Source organism: Calypte anna, chromosome 2 (genome assembly GCF_003957555.1).
Source record: "Calypte anna isolate BGI_N300 chromosome 2, bCalAnn1_v1.p, whole genome shotgun sequence".
NCBI classification, from domain to species: Eukaryota; Metazoa; Chordata; class Aves; order Apodiformes; family Trochilidae; genus Calypte; species Calypte anna.
This window is the reverse complement of record NC_044245.1, coordinates 148,584,389-148,603,621: the sequence shown is the minus strand read 5'-3', so window position 1 is coordinate 148,603,621 and position 19,233 is coordinate 148,584,389. Positions and strand designations below refer to the sequence as shown.

The 19,233-nt window shown below is 40.8% G+C and overlaps 1 protein-coding gene across 1 annotated transcript in view; it reads left to right on the top strand.

The window, feature by feature from the left end:
- TSNARE1 (t-SNARE domain containing 1) overlaps positions 1–19,233 on the top strand; it is a 522,750-nt gene that overhangs the window by 273,297 nt on the left and 230,220 nt on the right. Inside the window, exon 9 of the mRNA XM_030446428.1 lies at positions 11,344–11,511. Within this exon, the coding sequence (XP_030302288.1) occupies positions 11,344–11,511 (168 nt within the window). The remainder of the gene's footprint in view (positions 1–11,343; positions 11,512–19,233) is intronic.

The following is a 19,233-nucleotide window of genomic DNA, read 5'->3' as shown; positions in this document are numbered from 1 at the left end:
GGAGGAATGGCCAAAGGGAAAGTCCCCATTGATGTTTCTGGATGCTAAGAGGAAGCAGTCTCAGAGGAATAACAACCTTTTCATCAGTTCAGTCAAAAAAATATGATCTCTATTTCACTGAATGGTTTGGGGGTTATTTTCTTTTTAGGAACAAATGCCACAGGCCTTTTGATTGCAAAAATCAGGTTTAAATAGGCTCTACTATGCAGTAGTGTGCCCTGATTATACACTGAAGAAGGCAACTACTGGAATCAAATACCCATTTCCCAAGTATCATTCCTTCCTCCTGGCACTGCCAGTTGTATGATTGTGTCCCATGATCTGGAACATATCATGTTTGGAGGGAAAACTAAAAAGAAAAAAAAAACTGTTGGAGAAAGCTTGTGGAGATAATAAAAGGAAATTCTGTTTGTTAGGTTATGCACTTTCAGCACACCTCTGGTTAACTTAAGCAGATATGTCACTTAAAAGAGACAAAGGAACTTGCTCCCTCAGTAATTCTTGATTTCAGTTCATAGAAACAGCAAATAATACTGGGAAAAAAGCTGCTTGGTATTGCTAAAGGCCTACTTAGTTTTCTAAATTTAAGGAAAGGCCCATAAAGCTTGTCCTTTCTTGGCTTTGGTTATTTTCTTGACCCAAGAGGAACAGCAGAAAAAGCAGATGAGCTCTTCCAGATCCAGCTGAACTGACTGAGAAAAACTAAACCCACTCAAGCTGTGTTGGGATTGTCTTCACAACTTTCTGACAAGATGAGGTTTGGGATGGCTCCCAAGTCCACCTCTAACAAAACCAGTGGAGAAATATCCATCCACCTGTTTCTAAGGTCACCTGCATATATAGCTACTGTGGAATAAGGAGATTCAACAAAAAATGCATGCCAGAATCACTTCCCTAGATTCATCCTCAATTAGATAATCTAAAAAGAGACCCTTAAAAAAAGTCAGGCAAATCTTCAGCATTCCCTGTCTTGGGAAGTAGCACAATTTTTTTGTTAATAATCACATCCTCCATCATCTTCATTGTGTCTTTCACTGCTTCACTGTGTTCTCCTTCACTGGAGACATTCAAAACCCGTCTGGACACGTTCCTATGTGATGTACTCTAGGTGGCCCTGCTCTGGCAGGGGGGGTTGGACTAGATGATCTTTCGAGGTCCCTTCCAACCCCTAGGATTCTGTGATTCTGTGATTCTGTGATTCTTTGCTTCCCAAGTCATCTTTTATTTGAGATTCTAGTGACAGCTTTAGTACTGGCCAGATTTGGTCCAAAAGCTGCATCTAATTAAATCTTCCTAGAGATAGAAAGTTTCCATCAAGCTGGTTGAAAAGAGAAGCCACAAGCAGCCCTTCACCATTGGGAATGGGTTCACCAGAGGTTGCCCCCAGATAATGTCACTGGTCCATGGTAGCTGGTTGTATAGCACTGCTGCTAGATAATCCCAAATTAGATTTTCAGTATTTTCATTCTGATTCAGTTGGTGTCTCTTCTTCCACTTGGAGGTGTCTGTCATTTTCGATCATTTGAACATTTCTATTTTCCTTTTTTTTTTTGTATTTTAATTAAAACCAAAAGTGTCCTGAAGAAAAACAATTATGGGCTTGTGTATACTATTATACCTAACAAGCAGCAGCCTGCAATCAGGCTTGGATCAATAGGCTTTATTGAAGCAAATTTACAGATAAATGAGAAACAATAAATAAATAATGTTTTTCATGGCATTGAGAAAACGTGGAATTTTGTTCCCTCTTCTCCCATCAGTGCTGTGCACATATGAAGAGTGTGCCAAAGACACTTTCTTGTCAAACTTCCCAGCTCCTGGTTTTATCTGGTTTTTTGCTGATTCCACTCATTGTGTGCTGCTGACTTCACCTTTGCTGGGAGTGGCTATTTTGGATGAGACAAATCCTGTCCTTAGGACTTACTTTAGGATCATAAAATGGTTTGAGTTGGAAGGGACCTTAAGGATCTTGTAGTTCCAGCTCCCCTGACATGGTCAGGGACACCTCCCATGAGACCAGAGTCCTTTTTCCCTCTATTTAGAGGTTGCTTTCTCAGGTGGAGATGCCACATGGGAGTCACCAGTTAATTACTTGATGGACTCTGCCTGGCTCTGGTTCTTCTGCTTGATCCTTTTTGAGTAAATCACTTTGACTTTATGTTTTCAGGGTGCCAACCTGTGATAATCCTCCTGTTTCGGTCTGAGTTAGTGCTGAAATAAATTTGCTGTGGACTGGACCATAAGGTTGAGTGTCCTTTGAGTGAAATGACAGGCCATTTATGTCTTGATCCTTTGTAATGAAATTCAAAGGGTAATAGAAGGCTACTGAGAAAAGCCTGTAAAGGAAAATAGGTTGTGTTTGCCTCCCAAAGTGCTGCTGTTGTCGTTTCTGTGCTGCAGTGTCTTGCTGTTTTCTTGGTACAATGCTGACATTATTCAAGCTGGAACTCTTCCATGGTTAGTGCCAGAAGCAATGGTAGGGACAATGGGTTTTGTCCCATTCTGCCCCTCCAAGCTCAGCCCCTATTTTTCTCCTTCTCTCCTGCCACGCTGGACCCTACTCTTACAGAAACAGGGCCCTTGTCTTGGGTCTCCATCCCCACCTCTATCAACTGACCACCTACCCTAACAAGGCTCAGTGAAACTCTTCCAGATGAATGGAGAAAAGCTGCCTCTGATTTTTGCCATTATTTGGGAACAATCTTTTGGGCAATAGCTGAAATATTGTGAATTTGGACAGTGCAGGGGCAGATATTGAGGAGAGCAGTCACTAAATGAGCATGTCCCTCAGCACCAGGCTGTGAACATTTTCCTGGACACTGAGCACTCCACTGAAACCCTGCCAAAGGCCAGTAAAAAAAAAAAAAAAAGATTAAAAGATTGCTGCCAAAAAGATTTTAGTGGGAGTTAGTCATGTTTCTGATAAAAAGATGTCTGAGCACTACAAAAAAACCTGAGAAGGAGATGAGGATTAACAGGAGTGACTTTCCTCCAAAATGCATAAAAATATACTCCTGTTTTGCAACTGAAATGCAAATTCAAATGCTTGTTCTGCATAGCAGCTACTAGGATTCAGTAAATCTGCCAATTTTCATGCCTTCCTTCCACATATAAAAAAGCAGTTAAAATCTTGAAAGAGAAAAGACACACTTTCCAGCATTCTTACTTTCCACCTCTCTACACGGGACAGTGGCACTGTGCCTGTGCAAGAACTCAAACTGAATTGGGCTCTTGCCTCCCTGTGAAGCCAGGAAAAAGACTTCTCACAATTTTTTTTTGTTCTAGATAAGTGTTAACCAGAACTGATTCTCCTTGCTTGCCTTTCCAGCAGGAACCTGCTCACAGCTGTGCAGCACATGCATCCTTGGGAGGCAGAGACAACATGATCCTGGACCTCCTAGACAGTTGTGATGTGTCTGGGAACTCCTGCAAGCCTGCTCCATTTACACTCATCCTGGGTGCTTCAGATGTTCAGCAAGGGAGCTGTGAGGAGGAGTTCTGTGCTTAGCATCAGGAACCAGGGGCGACGTGCAGCACAGTCAGCAGTGGCAGCCAAAACACCGTGCCAGCAGCGGAGTTGTGCAGAGATGGAGACTGATGGGAATGTAATTCAGACAGCTAGGAAAGGGCAGGAACAGCTTTAGGAATGTGATGTGATGCTGTAGAAATACCAGTGAATCTTCTCCTCCATGACAGTCTTAAAGGAACATTTATCCATTTGCTTTACAGGTACCGAGGTGCCACCTGAAGCTGGTGATAGCACAGGCATTTGGCTTGGAGGAAGATGGGTTTAGAGAGGTGTGGTGAGACTGAAATCATTCAGTGGAATGGGTTTGAAAAGAAAATTACAGAGAGGGAGAATTTATACCTCTTTTCAGTGTCAGGCTCTTCTGGGGAGATTCCAATTGGACTTGAGAAGAAAATTTTTCACTATGAGAATGATGAGACTTTGGAATAATCTCCCAGGTGAAGTGGTGAATTCCCCCACAATGGGCAGTTTTAAGACTCAGCTTGACAGAGTGCTGGGCCACTTCATTTAAACTGTATTTTAACCTGGAAAGGTTGGACTACGTGATCCTTGAGGTCTCTTCCAACCTGGCATTCTATGATTCTATGATACACTCACGTTGTCACAGAACCAACTATTTGTGTGGTAGATAAAGCTTCTAAATCAAGAGAAGAAGAAGGAGAATAGAACAATTTTCAAGGCCAGGTTAGATTGGGCCTTGAACTACCTGTTCTAGGGGAAGTTATCCCTGCCCATGCAGGGGGGGGTTGGAGCTAGATGATCTTTAAGGTCCCTTTCAACCCAAACCATTCTATGATTCTATGAAACTGCCCTGTCTTTCCTTATGTGGCATCTCTAGGAATAATGTAGGGTGAAATCACATGACAAAATGCGGCCCTCACAGTCAACTGGAATTTGCCCTGGAAGCTGATGATCTCCATGAGCAAAATACAAGAGGCACCCCACCTTCTAAGCCTGGTAGGAAGGCCATTCCTCCTAAATTTGATCTTCACCTTGGGGTAAAAATATGCTGTGCCACTTAAAAGCACATCAGTTATCAGAGAGCTAAACCTCATGCCCCTGGCTTATTTTCTTTTTCTTTTCTTCATCTACCACAGACATCTCATTTAATTCTCTCACCCTGAGTACAGTAAAATCAAGTTGGAACTACAGCAGCCCTAGGTGGTCAGGTTCAGGATTGCTCAGAATGAATTTGGTGAAGTAATGAAGTCTTGAAGGAAAAATAAAGAAGAAGAAAACAGTAGGAGTTATGAACTCAGTACACTGTTACCAAGTCTCTTGTAGTTCTAGGAAACTAAATGGATTTTCTTAGTCTTCATGACTACAGAGACTTGAATGATTAAATTTATAAATGCTGAGAAGTGAACTAGCAAAATAGTTGCTGCTATTACATTTTCACTAATACTATTCATTTCTATCAGATTCCATAGCAGGAAGCTGATAGAAATAGTGATTTCCTTGCTCAATTTCAGGTTCACCTAATTCAAAAGTAAACAACTTGATCAAGAGTGAAGACAGAAACACAGAGATTCTAGTTAATTTAAATAGAAATACACTTCAGCCTTTCCCTTTATGTTAATTTTCCCATGCTGTTTTTCCTCATGCTACATTGGTAGAGAGTAATCAAATTTACATAACTTGAAGAAAATGCTGAATGCATTTCTGTATTTGCCTGTGTTAGTGATGCGTGCAGAAAAGATTGGAAACATCCCACTTAAAAGTTGTATTTTTTTATGGCACTTTCAAGCATGCCCATGTCTGAGGGAGAGGGAAGAGCAAGCAATGGTTAACTTGTGATTGCATTTCTTCCCCTGTCGTTTTGGGAAGCTCCTCTCATAAGATGACAGAGCTCAAATTACCAATCACTGCTGCGATCTTCTGTGTGAAAGATAATGCAAAGCTGTAATATCACTATTTCACTCCTCTAAAAGATTTAGAAGTCCCAGGCTGCTTGTTCTGTGCCTGCCTGAGGCCTTTCTACCTGTAATTGCTTTGGGCTTTTGCTCGGCGAGATACAGCTCTAAATCTCATGGAGTCTGCAAAGTTAGTCGTCTTGGAAGGGTAGTTTGAGAAAGATCATCTTATCCCATTTATCTGTCTTCTTAACCTAGCTGTACATTGGAGGGAGGAAGCCAAACTGGCTTCTCTGTGCCATTTTTGCCCCAAAGAGCTTTGCAGTGCCATCGTGTCATTAAAAATGTGTCAGGCACAGGCAAACAGTGTAACTACAGCTGTATTCTGCACAGTGGCCCTCCACAGAAAATATTTTATTGATCTTTAATGCAGGCACTCCGGCCTCGTTATTCTATACGCAATAAAACGTGAATTTCTAAGCCTGGATGCTGGGGAGAATAGGATTTCCTCATAAAGTGTTGCCTGGCTGTTTATATGTCTATACATACTATAAAGCAAGAGATAAACATCCCTGCATTTGCATTTTGTGTGAAAGTCAGAGCCAAAATGTTACCCAAGGAGATGTGATAGTTTGCAGGAGGTGTGGGAGGTGTGTTCATTACTGCTTGAGCTGGCCATATCCCTGCTAGAGGTGCAGGAGGTTTCTTGATATTGGAGAAGACAGAGCACCCTTCCTTGGTTAGTTACCCAAGTCAAGTAAGGCCTCCAAAATGCTCTGTTTTCATGGCTTTTAAAGGTTTCCTTGGAACAAACTTTAGTACCAAATGAGCTTTTGTGAGTGAGACATCTTTTACGTGTGCTCATATAGAGTTGGAGGCAACCAGTGAATTTGTTAGCTCTGCTGGGTATGTCAGAGGCAGGTTATTTTCTCATTTGGAATGCTTTTGAGCTATGAAAAATGGTGCTGTGTGATAGACCCTCTTGCCAGATTGGCTCCAAGACCTTGCAGGATGATCTAAAGTAAAGGAGACATCTTTCAGTCTTGAGTGTCTTGCAACAAGGTGGTGATGAGGACAGATCTAACTGCTTGAATTATTCATAAGAATCAAGAAATAGTCAGAAAATTTTACTTCTGTGCTTTCTCATTCTCCACAAGTTGGTTTTCAGCCCAATTAGGAGATTCATCTTCCCCACTTTAATGGTACCAATAGCTCAGTCACATCCATCCTAAGATACTCCATTAGTATCCTCTTCTCATGTTTTCACAGGCAGTCAGAAATGAAAACCTCCTTTCTAGGACACAAATCCTGGTTGAAGTCAGAGAGGATGGAGATGATTTAGGAATGGGTTCACATTGTCTAATGTCAGTCACTGAGTTCAATTAAATCTCCTTCTCAACCTCCTTCATGCCAAAGCTAAAGGTAAAAATGTGTGAATGTCTCCCTCAGCCCTTCATCCTTCTGTGCCTGTGTCATTATTCACTTGATAGACAGCCTGTAAATCCAGCTCCAATAAGTCTTCATTCTTTACTTAAACTTTTACAGTTATTTTTGGAGAGACTGTAAGAGGATTGTCTCATTGCAGCTGACATTGGACAACTTATTTAACTTCTAGCTAATCTGAACTGGAGGGAGTGGATCTGCGTTTCTCCCTCTCTGTCTTATAATTCCTCTCTGAATCTTCAGATTTTGATGAGGTGTGGAAGGGAAATTTTCCTTGGAAATCATTGAACCATTCACTGGTGTTAATTGCTGTTTCTCATCCATCTTCAGGCAACATTTTTTGGCCTGAATTTCAGAGAAGGGAGCAATCTTGTATTGAGCAGTCAGAAATGGCATCATTATAGTTATAGAGACATAAAATGCAGCCACAGGACTGAGACACCACCAGCAGATATCTCACTGTTTCATCTCTGAATGTTTTCTCACTGTTCTTCATCTTGACTCTGAAGATGAACCTTGAATGCTGGGTGATGTTATTTTGGGTGGAGTTCATTTTAGATTTCTGCTCCTTGCTGGATTAAAGACCACATGGGTCCCTTGCTTTGTGTTTTTATGTGACTCGGGTCATAAGTTGTGCCAGGGGAAGTTTAGGTTAGATATTAGAAAGAATTTCTTTATAGAGAGGGTGATCAGATATTGGAATGGGCTGCCCAGGGAAGTAGTGGATTCTCCATCCCTGGAGATATTTAAAAAGAGACTGGATGTGGCACTCAGTGCCATGGTCTAGTAACTGCAGTGGTAGTGGATCAAGGGTTGGACTCGATGGTCTCTGAGGTCCTTTCCAACCCAGCCAATTCTATGATTCTATGATTCTATAAAACTTTGTGATGTTGCTGTGTACAAGGAGAAGAAATAGTGTGTATTAGGGTTCCTCTTCTGTCCCCTGTAATATACACATGGGGAGTGCAGGCAAAGGGCTGGGAGGGGTCATCTTTGGAGGGGTCTCAGATGTGCAACTTCTGATGCAAAGATTTTACTACTGGAAAAGTACAGATACTGGCAGAAGTTGTCACCATGCAGATAAAACCTTCTTAATTTTTTTTTCTCCTTTTCTCTATCAGCACGTCCTTATAGCATCTCCCCATTGGTAAAATAAATCTGATTTTAAAATATAGTTGCAAGCAGCAATGATTTTAAAAGTTGTGCCTGGATATAATTTTTCAGATACGATGAATAACAGCATATTATGACCCTCAGTCCTAAGAATTTAATTTTAAAAGAGCTACTGAGTATATCAGATATACTCAACATTTTCTCTCCTATCATTTTTTTCACAGGCAGAGTTTGGTTTATGGATATATCTTGACAAAAATCTGCCACGGGCAAATTTCAACAAAAGAACAACTTCAAATACATCCAATTAACAATTTATGAAAGGAAATCCAACAGAAAATTACACAGAGATTCACAGGGCATAAAATTTGGCACTAAATCAAATTTAATGTTCAAATGCCTCTATAGGGAGTTATGGCATCTTGCAGTGCATTTTGAAAAGAAACTTTATCTATGGAGGCTCAGTGAGTGCTCTCCATCATATCTTTTCTTACTTTAAATAAAACATTTTGTCAGACATTGCAATGAGCACAACTCAAGAGGAAGAAAAAAAAAAAACAGATAAACCAAGTTATATGGAGTTTCCAATTAGAAGTATTAAAAGTAATTTGATTTCTTCACACTTTCAAGCTCAGGATTTGTTCACTTTATTATAGAAATGAGAGGCACTGTACCATCAACAAACACAAAATCACTTTTAATTTGTTAGCACACCAAACCACCACACACATCCTGATGTATGGTCATGGTGACTATATTTAAATTTGCCATGAAGCACGTTTTGTGTCAGAAAGGAAATTTCAGTCTGTCTGCACCCCATTTTTTCCCTGATTTATTTGCTCGTTCAGCAGATGTGGTTGGATTTTCTCGAAAGAATTTAAGGATTCAAACTCATGTAATTGCCTTCAGCAGCTCTGAAATTAATTTGGACCACTACTTTCTTTAGAGAAAAAACATCTGTGTCTAGACCGTTATCTATTTAAACACATGAACAGCCAGCTTTTATAAGAGATGTCTGAGCAGCATCACTTGCATTGCACTGTCTGGATTGCTTGGGAGTGTTGTGTTTTTTAAAAATACCAGGACTGACAAGTGAGGATGACAGCTAGAGTTGACAAAGTCCAAGATCAAGGATATATGTGATACAGCTCTGTTACATGGGCTAATACAAGGGTTGGTTGCTGCACTGCTGGCTCTCCTGTAAATCCTGTGCTCCCAAACAGAGCACAAAACATCCAACAACTTGTGATTTTTTTTTATCTTCCACTGAAATACACGTCTGCAGGGGAAAGCATGGCTTTCAGTGTCCATCCATGGCAGAGTCCCTGCTGTGGCCATAGTACAAGAATTTAATTAGATCACTGCTTCTTCAGAGGGAAGACACTTGGGCTCTCCCAACCTACTTGGTGTTAGCCCACTGATGAAGATGAGAGGACACCTCTGTCACTGTTAATGAAGCATTAGAAACCCCAAAGGCTTTTTCCTTGAGTCCATTAGTATAAGATTTTGGCAGTGGAACAGTCTACCAAATAAGTTAGTGTCCAAGGCACATAATAATTAGTGAATAAAACACCCCTAGGGTGTCTTAATCCTATTAAAATGGGTCTTTTTAAGTGTAAATGAATTTTTAGCCTAATGTTAAATTATGATTTCCTTCCTGTAACACACCCTTTCTCTGTAGATAGCAGAACTCAGGCAAGCAGAAGGTGAAACAAAGCAAGATATTCATAACAAAAAATTTTATCTTCTGTTTATATTTTTGAAAGGTACTTGACTGTTTACTGTCAATTTTTTCTGTATGTCTCCACTTCTTCCATCACCTCACTTCCTTCATCACATTATACTCTATTGTCTGTGACTAGATGATGATGATAACAAAAATGAATTACTTTCATTAGGCAAAGTTTAGATGGAGGCAACTGCAAAATTTCCATAGTTTCTAAATGCAGAAATTATACACTTTATAAAAGCTGAGTTAAAGAATTAAATAAGAGTTTCCAGATGCCTGATATTTTTCAAAACCAAACCAGCTATTGTGTCTAAATGCAACTGTAAAAATTAAATATCACCATTCCATGCCTCCTTCACAGTTCTTCCAAGGCAAACAAGCAAGAAATAAAAGACATTGTAAGTGACTTTTTTTCCTCACTCGTTCTATGTACTAGAACAGTTTGTCCAAGGAACTTGTGACTGCTCCATCCCTGGAAGTGTTCAAGGCCAGGTTGGATGGGGCTTGGAGCAACCTGGGTTGGCGGGAGGTGTCCCTGCCCATGCAGGGGGTTGGAACTGGATGATCTTTAAGGTCCCTTCCAAGCCAAACCATTCTATGATTAAGTTGGATCATAAATTCTTTGAGGCAAAAACATAGGCTTCATATCTGCTTGAGAAAGTATCTAAGTCAAGAGGAATCTGCAGGAAGATCAACAAGGTAAATTTTACAGATGCACATAAATGCTCTGTCAGAACTGTTGGAAAACTTCAGTTTCCTGAACTTCAGTTCAGGAAGGAGATTGAGGTCCTGGAGTGGGTCCAGAAAAGAGCAAGGAGGCTGTGAAGGGATCCAGCACAAGTCCTGTGAGGAAGGGCTGAGGGAGCTGGGGGTGTTCAGCCTGGAGAAGAGGAGGCTCAGGGGAGACCTCATCACTCTCTACAACTCCCTGAAAGGAGGTTGGAGCCGGGGGGGAGTTGGTCTCTTTTCCCAGGCAACTCTCATCAAGACAAGAGGGCACAGTCTCAAGTTGTGCCAGGGGAGGTTTATGTAGAGAAACAAGATAAACCAGGTGCCTCGAGTTGCCAAAGAGTGGGTGTGAGTCCACCTGTGCCTGGTTAGGGCAGGCCCCTATTACCAGGGGGCCAATAAAGGTGGGACACACACCCACAGAGAGAAGCTCAGGTCATTCTGATGTGAGGCAATGGAGAAGCCAGCAGCTCATCGAGCCTCAGGAGCAAGAAAGGCTCATCCCACTACAGGTTTAGGTTGGAGATTAGAAAGAATTTCTTTACAGAGAGGGTGATCAGACATTGGAGTGGGCTGCCCAGGGAAGTAGTGGATTCTCCATCCCTGGAGATATTTCAAAAGAGACTGGATGTGGCACTCAGTGCCATGGACTGGGAACCATGGGGGGAGTGGATCAAGGGTTGGACTTGATGATCTCTGAGGTCCCTTCCAACCGAGCCCATTCTATGATTCTATGAAAATGGGAGCTGGTTGCTGACACTCAGGAGATCTGGCTTAAGGTTATAACATTTCCTTCAAGACTTGTTGCTATGGAACTTACTCTTGTCCTCTTCACCTTTTTGCCACAGTTCAAACTAATATTACTGTTCTCTTTTCCCCTAAGAAGATGACATAAAGCTGAGCAACATTTACACTTCCTTTCCTTTCTTTCCGTTCTCCCATCCCAGCAGGGCCCAAGGACCCCCTTTTCTGACCTAGCTGATGATGAGAAGATCTTTAATGGAGGAGATGGAGCATGGCAGAACCAGAGCCAGGATCAAGCCTTGCTCTCAGAAATCACAGAAGAGGATCTGGAAGCCATTCGTCAGCGGGAAGAGGCCATCCAGCAGATTGAGGTCAGTAACTTTCTTCTGTCATGGGGATGTGAGCTGGAAGTGCAGATTCCTTGTGTTGTCCATTGCTCAACATGATGAAGAGAAAGCTGATTTACATGGCTGCCTGTAGAGTATCACTAAATCTGTGAGAGATTTTCAGGTGTTTTTAAAATTGGAGGTTGGTGGCAGAAGGAAGTATTAGAAATCCATATAACCTGTAATGAAAATGACAAGAATTAATGATGTTTATAGGATAATATTGTTTATTTTTCCTGTGTGTCTTCCATAAGTCTCAAGCAAGGTGGTTCTGCTAGATCATGGTTCTACAGCAAAACAACTTTCTTTTTGCATGCAAAATGAAAGGTGGGATTTTTCATAGAAAATATTCAGCTTTACCATTAGAAAGAATAAAAGGTAGATGAAAGGAAATGACAAGTTTTTCAAATAATTGAGTATTTTTGCTTTACCAAAGTATTTGGATGTTCTTAATGTAGTTAAAAGGCACACTATTTTTATTCACCTTTTTTTTTTTAGAACTAGAAAGAAAATATGAAAAAATTAATAGAGTTCTGCATAAGTTAAACATCCCACATTTTTCTTTTTATACTCCTTATGCTTTTGGGAAACTCTTGTTATTTAAATTTAAGACATGATTTCTTAAAACCAGATGTTTTATATCCTCCTAATTTGTATGCTTTTATAGGCCTAAACTCAAGATGAACCAAAAATAAAAGACAGTTTCAGAATAGTCAGAACATTTAATTAAGTTCTATACTTTGTCCTTTAACTGGACTGAGCTAATTCTATCAGAATAGATTTTGGTTGTGATATAGCAGGAATTGTGATTGAGTTAAATGTGCACAAAGGGGACAAATGTTCCTGCTGAAAGTTGGTGCTTTGAGGGCTTCACCTGTGCCAACATCATTCAACACTCTAAGGAAGAAGCTTTGGGAGTTTTATAGGAGTGAACTGAGATTCATGTATGTCTAATTTCTGTTTTCTTTTGCTGAATAGAGATGATTGAGCTTTGTGGACTTGTGTGGACTCCTAGGGATTAAATTGTTAAAAAATACTCTCACATTGAGTATCCTTGGGCATGAATTGTATTTTCCTACTTGAGTCATCTCTTTGCATCCACCAGGACAAACTAGGGAACTTTGTTGCAAGGTGTTTTGGGATGTTCTTGCACTTTGATGTTTAAGAAGTATGGATACAGAGGTATTTCTGAAATGGTGCTTTGGGCACAAAGGATATTCCTGTGATCCTCTTCTTTGAAATACAGGCACTGCCTTGTTCTTTGTGTTGCTCCCTGTCCTCCGAAGATTTCCTTGGTAGATCCTGTGTGCTTTTCTGTCTGATATGAATTTACCTCTGAATAACTTATTCAACTTAATGCAGTTAATGACTTGTTCAGTTTAAGCTGTTAATGTTCAGTCTTCTGCTGGGAATGTGTGCACTTTCTTTTAATCTGTTTTTTTCCCCATTTCCATCCTGACTGGATTCATTTTGCTTTGCTATCTAAGATCAATGTTCAAGTCCAAGGAGGACTGCATTCCACAAGCATTTTTTTAAATGTAATTTAAACATTTCTCCTCAGGAGAAAAACCATTTAGGACCAATAGCATTTTATATAACATCTCTTTTGAAAGAAATATAATGAAAATACAGTGGGTTTTTGGACTCTCTGGTACCTCTCCCTAGCTGTGTTTGAGTAAACAGATGGTGCTTTTAAATCATTTTCACTAGGTTTTGTTTTTCTCTTTCTTGACCCACCTGAACATATTTCCTGTGAAAGGACTCATCTTGCACATTAAAACTTCCCTGATTTCATTAGAAGTTGTGGGTACACAGAAGAAGGACTCAGTGAGCTCAAAGTTACCCTTATAACTTTTTTCCAATATGCTTTAGCAACCAGTAGGAAACCAGAGAGATTAAAAGAAAACATTCCTAGCTGTCAAACACAGATAAATAAACTAAACTTATTGCTTAACCGATGTGTAAAAAATACAATTAATGTATAAAGTTTGTTCTTCTCTGGGGACCAGAATGAAGTACAGGGCTGTTCAAAACATATCAAATAATCACAGAATTGTTCTCGTTGGAAAAGACCTCTAAGATCATTGAGTCCATCCACAACCTAACTCTAACAACCATTAACCTAATTCTATCAAGTCTGGTGCTAATGCACACATCTACACAACTTGCAAACACCTCCAGGGATGGTGATTCAACCACCTCCCCAGGAAGGCACTTCCACCACTTTCACAAAGAATTTTCTTGTAATATCTAATCTAAACCTTCTCTGATGCAACCTGAGTCCATTTCCTCTTGCCCGATCTTATGCAAGATTTTTCTGGGTTTTTTATCTTTCTGCATATCTAGCACCAAAACCATGGAGATCTGAAAGAGCAAAAAAGAGCTCGAAGAGCATTGTGAAAACACCATAGTCTCTGGGCCATACTGTTGAGCAAACATCTTTGGAGAAGCTCATGGTGCTGGTACCAGTCCTGGTACCTTTGTTTTTTAAGAGACATTAAATTTATCCTTTTTAAAAGAAGAGATATAAAACCTTTTTCATCATTACAGAAATGAGGAAATAAATTCTCTTCCCATCTTCTGTCCTGTAAAACAGATAAAACTGTGCCCATAATAGACATCTTCTTAATGTTCCAATGACTCTTTCCCAGTTTAGTGTTCTCCACATCTTCAGAATATATTCAAAGGTTCAGGTTAATGGGACATTGTTCTCTATCATGAACATCCCTAGAGGCACTTTTCAACATTCACAGTTTCCACCTAGAAAGATAACAGCCGTGTCAAAAGTTCATCTGGCTGTTCATTTTATTTAAATGTTCTTCTTTTGCTATTGCTTGCGGATTAAAAATAGGGAAGTCTTCAAGGGAGATGTCTTGCCAAAAACTTACATTTTGGATAAAGATCTTTATTGCTTAGAAATGTCAAAATCTGGTAGGACACAGCCGCCTTGCCACAAGTGTTATTTCTTAAAATATTGCTTTGAACTGTTACATAAAACCTATTTTAACTTGAACTGTATTGGCAGTGAATAATAGATGCCATAACAACTTTATTTATAGCACTGTAAAATGTGCCATCAGAAATACATGAGCTGAACCATAATGTGCATTGTCAGTGCTCAGTGCTGGCACAAACCCTGTCATAGCAAATATTCATAATTTAGCATTTTGTGCCTTTCACAGGCACCTATGACCATGGGAAAAATGGAAGGAGAAAAAATGATGAGAGGAAATGGATGACCATTGAATGGGGAATGTCATAATTTCCTCTAGAGACTGAAAGGACCTATAAAGATGCACAATTCCATATTGATTCAGTAATCATCCCCATGCAGTCAGCTTTCCAAGAGGTGAGCAGAAAGGAAAATGAGATGAACCCCTCCCTGACCCCTCACCAATTTCCGTGGAATGACCACCAGGTCATCCCCCCTTTTCTACAACCTTTTTATAGCAGTTTTTCATCCCACTCCTGTGCTTGCCTTGCTGCTCACACATCAGCAATAAGAACTCAGTCCACGGAGGAAGGCAGCTCCCCATTTTTTCAGCTAGCAAACCTAACTACACCTCTCAGCCCTGAAAACCAGCAAATGCCTATCAGATAACTGCAGTTACCAAATTACTTAGCAGTCAAGAAGTCAATCATTTAGACCAAAAGAATACAAAATTATTCCAGCTGCAGACCAGTTGAATGATTAATCACTACTGACAGGACAAACTGGAGACCATCAGTTGCAGATGCCTGCAGCCATTGAGACTCTAGGGTGCTAGGAAGGCATTTGGAGAAATTCATTCAAATGCCAACTCTGCTATCAACTCTTTGCATGCCCTGAGCACTGATCATGCTGATCTGAAGTCACTTTCTTCTAAAAAGAGGCTTGAAGCATCATCCTACATCTCAGAGGGAACTGGGAGAATATGTTGTTTAGTATGGTCCTTCCTCTCTCTGGTCAGAAGACATAGTAAATAGCAAGAAGGGTCCCCACTGCTTTCCTGGGGTATTTCCATAGGTTTCCATTTCTTTCTTTTTGTATTTAATGCAGAACACAGGCATTAACTTGGATTTTGTGAGGTGAACAGTTTTCTCCAGTAATATTTGGTCATTGGGGTTGAGGGAGGAAGAACCCCAAGCACCAGTAGAGGTTAGGGGTGGACATGATGGAAAGCAGTGCTAGGGAGAAGGATCTGGGAGTCCTGATAGATGGTAAATTATCCATGAGCCAGCAGTGTGCCCTTGTTGCCAAGAAGGTCATTGGAATCCTGGGTTTTCAGATCATTTTCCCTCTCTCCTCTGCCCTGGTGAGGCCACAGCTGGAATTCTGCATCCAAATCTGGGCTCCCCAGTTCAAGAAAGACAGGGAGTGACAGGAGTCTAGTGGAGGACAAGAAGGATAACTGGGGAATAGGAGCATCTTATGAGGAAAGGCTGGGAGAGCTGGGACTCTTTAGTCTGGAGAAGACAAGGCTGGGGGAAAACGTTATCAATGTCTACAACTATCTAAGGGGTGGGTGCAAGGAGCACTCAGTGCCATGGTCTAGCAACCGCAACGGTGGTTCAAGGGTTGGACTCGATGATCTCTGAGGTCCCTTCCAACCCAGCCAATTCTATGATTCTATGATCTCAGTAATTCCTAGTGACAGGATGAGGAGCAATAGGCACAAACTGGAACATGGAAAGTTTCATTTATACATACGACAAAAAATCTATATTCTAAGGGTGACAGAGCACTGGAACAGGCTGCCAAGGAAGGTTTTGGGGTGCCATTCCCTGGAGATATTCAAAACCCACCTGGATGCAGTCCTGTGTAATGTGCCCCAGGTGATCCTGCTTTAACTTGGGGAGCTGGACTACATGATCTGTAGAGGTCCCTTCCAACACTGATTGTTCTGTCATTCTGTGGTAAGAGGATAAGAGCCAATGCTATCTGGTGATGCTTTGGTAACTTCTGGAAAATGAGTATGTGGTGAGAATACCTCTAACTCTTTTTTATTCATCAATTGAGAATATCCTGAAGAAATCATATCACATCAACAAAGCTTCATTTTAGTTGATTCTCCTGGCAAAAGGAAAGGAGAGCTGGGTAGGCTCTGGTACAAGGTGTGAGGGAAATGCTTTTATTTTTAGGAAGGGTTGTTCCCTCTGGGTTGGTGTTGAGAAATGTTGATGTTCTTTCCTTATCTGTTTTGGAGAGAAGCGATAGATGCCAGCATGCACGCCTGTCAGTCAAGCATTTGCAGGCAGACAGAAAATGAAATACAATAAAAATAAAGCAAAAAAAAGCCCCACAGAGTCTGTCAGAGTGTGTTTGTTAGTTCAAACATGTTCCTTGTTCACTCATTACTACGTATCATTTCTTGCTGAGGGGTATTTTCAGTAAAATCTCTCTCTGATGCTAGCAGTTTAGGAGGTTTAATGCAAGCTATTTTATATCTCTCATCAGCTTCAATAGTCCATGGGTTTGACTTATGGGGGCTCTGCCTGCCTCTTCACAGATACTTTTCCACACAACTGTATAACTAAATAACACAATCTCATGACAAGCACTGTAAGTGAAATATCTGGTGCCACATGAGTGTCAAACAGCACTCAAATGCCTTCTTTTTATGGCAGAGTGGCAGATCCTAATTATCATAAGTGGCAGAGCTACCTGTGAGGTTGTCATGGCCATCCCTGGGACTCCGTTTTGAGTTGTTCTCTAAAGGATCCACTTCGAGTACTTTAGTCAGTCTAATTTTAAATGACCTGAGCTGTAGGACTGCCCCCATTTATTTTGGGAGACAATTTCACGGACCAGCAGACTTCAGTGTTGATGGAATGCTTCCCTCTGTTATCACTAGAGATCCCTCTCTCATTCTCAGGTCTTTATACCTAGTGAAACCCTGCTGGACCCTGCAAATAATTCTTCTTCCCCTTTGGCTTTTAAACTCCTCAAATGCTAACAGTTGTCCTCCCCTTCACAAGTCAATCTCCCTTGCTCTTCAATCACTTCAGTGCTCTTTCCTCAGTTATTTCCCATTTATTAGTTCTTTTCTCCTACAGCAGCAGAGCATGCAAAGGATCTTGGTGTTGTAACAAAGCTGAACAAAAGAAATGTATAAAAGGCCCCATGGATCCAATTCAGGGGTTATAAGTGCTGACAGAAAAAATTCTTGGCAATTTCCATGCTAATGTATTAAACAGTACCAAGGACACTAGAACTGACTCATTACACTCCTAAATTGTTAGAGCAGATCCTGGCACACTTTTGACCCATATTCATCAGTGCTTGCCTAAATATTGACACAATTTGAGAATGAACATGTTCTCCATAAGCAGTTTCAATGCAGCCACCCTCTTCAGAGGGCAAGGGGACTTAATGATGTGGATGCAATGAAGTGCATACCTCCAGTTTCAGTGCCTGAGAACAGATGTATTCCATGTCCTTGTGCATCTGCTGCCCTATTGATCTGATGATTTGATCACAAAAACTTACTTTAGTCTTCACTGACACTTAGGGGAGAGGAGGAGTAAGGTGAATTAAGGGTAAATTCAGAGGGAAGCAGTGCAGGCCTGAGGGCAAAATAAGGACTGGGTGAAAATAACAGCTGGCCTGTTTGAAAATGTGGACAAATAAGTGTCAAAAAAAAAAAAAAAAAAAAAGCAGTCTATCCCAGCAGCCTCGTGTGACTATTTTCATTGCATATTGATTTGCCCATGCCTTCCCTCCCTGTCCCCTTGTGTCCTTCATGATTTATGCATAGCTCCTAGCTGAAATCTGTCTTCACACCAAAACCCTTGGTAGGCAATCTCCACATCCTTAGCATGTTGCCTTCAAACTGCCAGTGTTGTGCCAGGCAGCCCAGGAAAGGTTTTATTACTTGGAATTCCCGAAGCTCTGCCCTGAATGGGCCAGTGCTGTGTCAGTGTTTTCTGGGTCATTTGGACTCACTCCAGGTGATGCTTTCTCACATGTCCTCATTAAACACATACCAGTTAACTTCCAGGCTTTTTTGTGGAGCAAGTCTGTCGAGTGTTTGTCTATTCAAATGTTTTAGCCTCTATGAAAAAGTCAGCTTTGGAGTCATGGAATAGAATCATTGAATCACTGAGGATGGGAAAGACCATGGGGATCATGAAGTCCAACTGTAAACCTAACACTGCCAAGTCCACCACTAAACCATGTCCCTGAGCATCACATCTACCTAACTTTTAAACACCTTTCATGGTGATCCAGCTGCCTGGGCAACATGTTCCATTGTTTAATAACCCTTTCAATGAAGAATTTTCTTCTAATATCCAATCTAAACCTCCCCTTGTGCAACTTGAGGTCATTTCCTCTCATCCTATCACTTGTTTCTAGGGAGAAGGAATCAAACCCCCCACCCCCAATCTCCTTTCTGCTCATAGATCATTTTTGCTAGGACTACTTGCAAAAGCCCAGGTTTTTTATTATTGCCTGGATAAAACTTCATTTCTTTCTCTCCTCATGAAAATTTTTAGATCTTGTATCTTTTTGCAATCTGTATTTCATAAGAGATGTGTGTATAACCTGGGATCTCACTTTGCAAGACAGAGAAGCTTCAGTTATACCTAACATTTATTTTTAGCCCCAGGCATTTCTTCTGTCTCGGGTGTAACTTTATGAAAATAATGTGTGAAGTGCTTTTAACAAAATTGGAGAGGTTTCCACTGTGTGCTAGAGATAATTTTCCTTTTCTGACTTAGATTTCT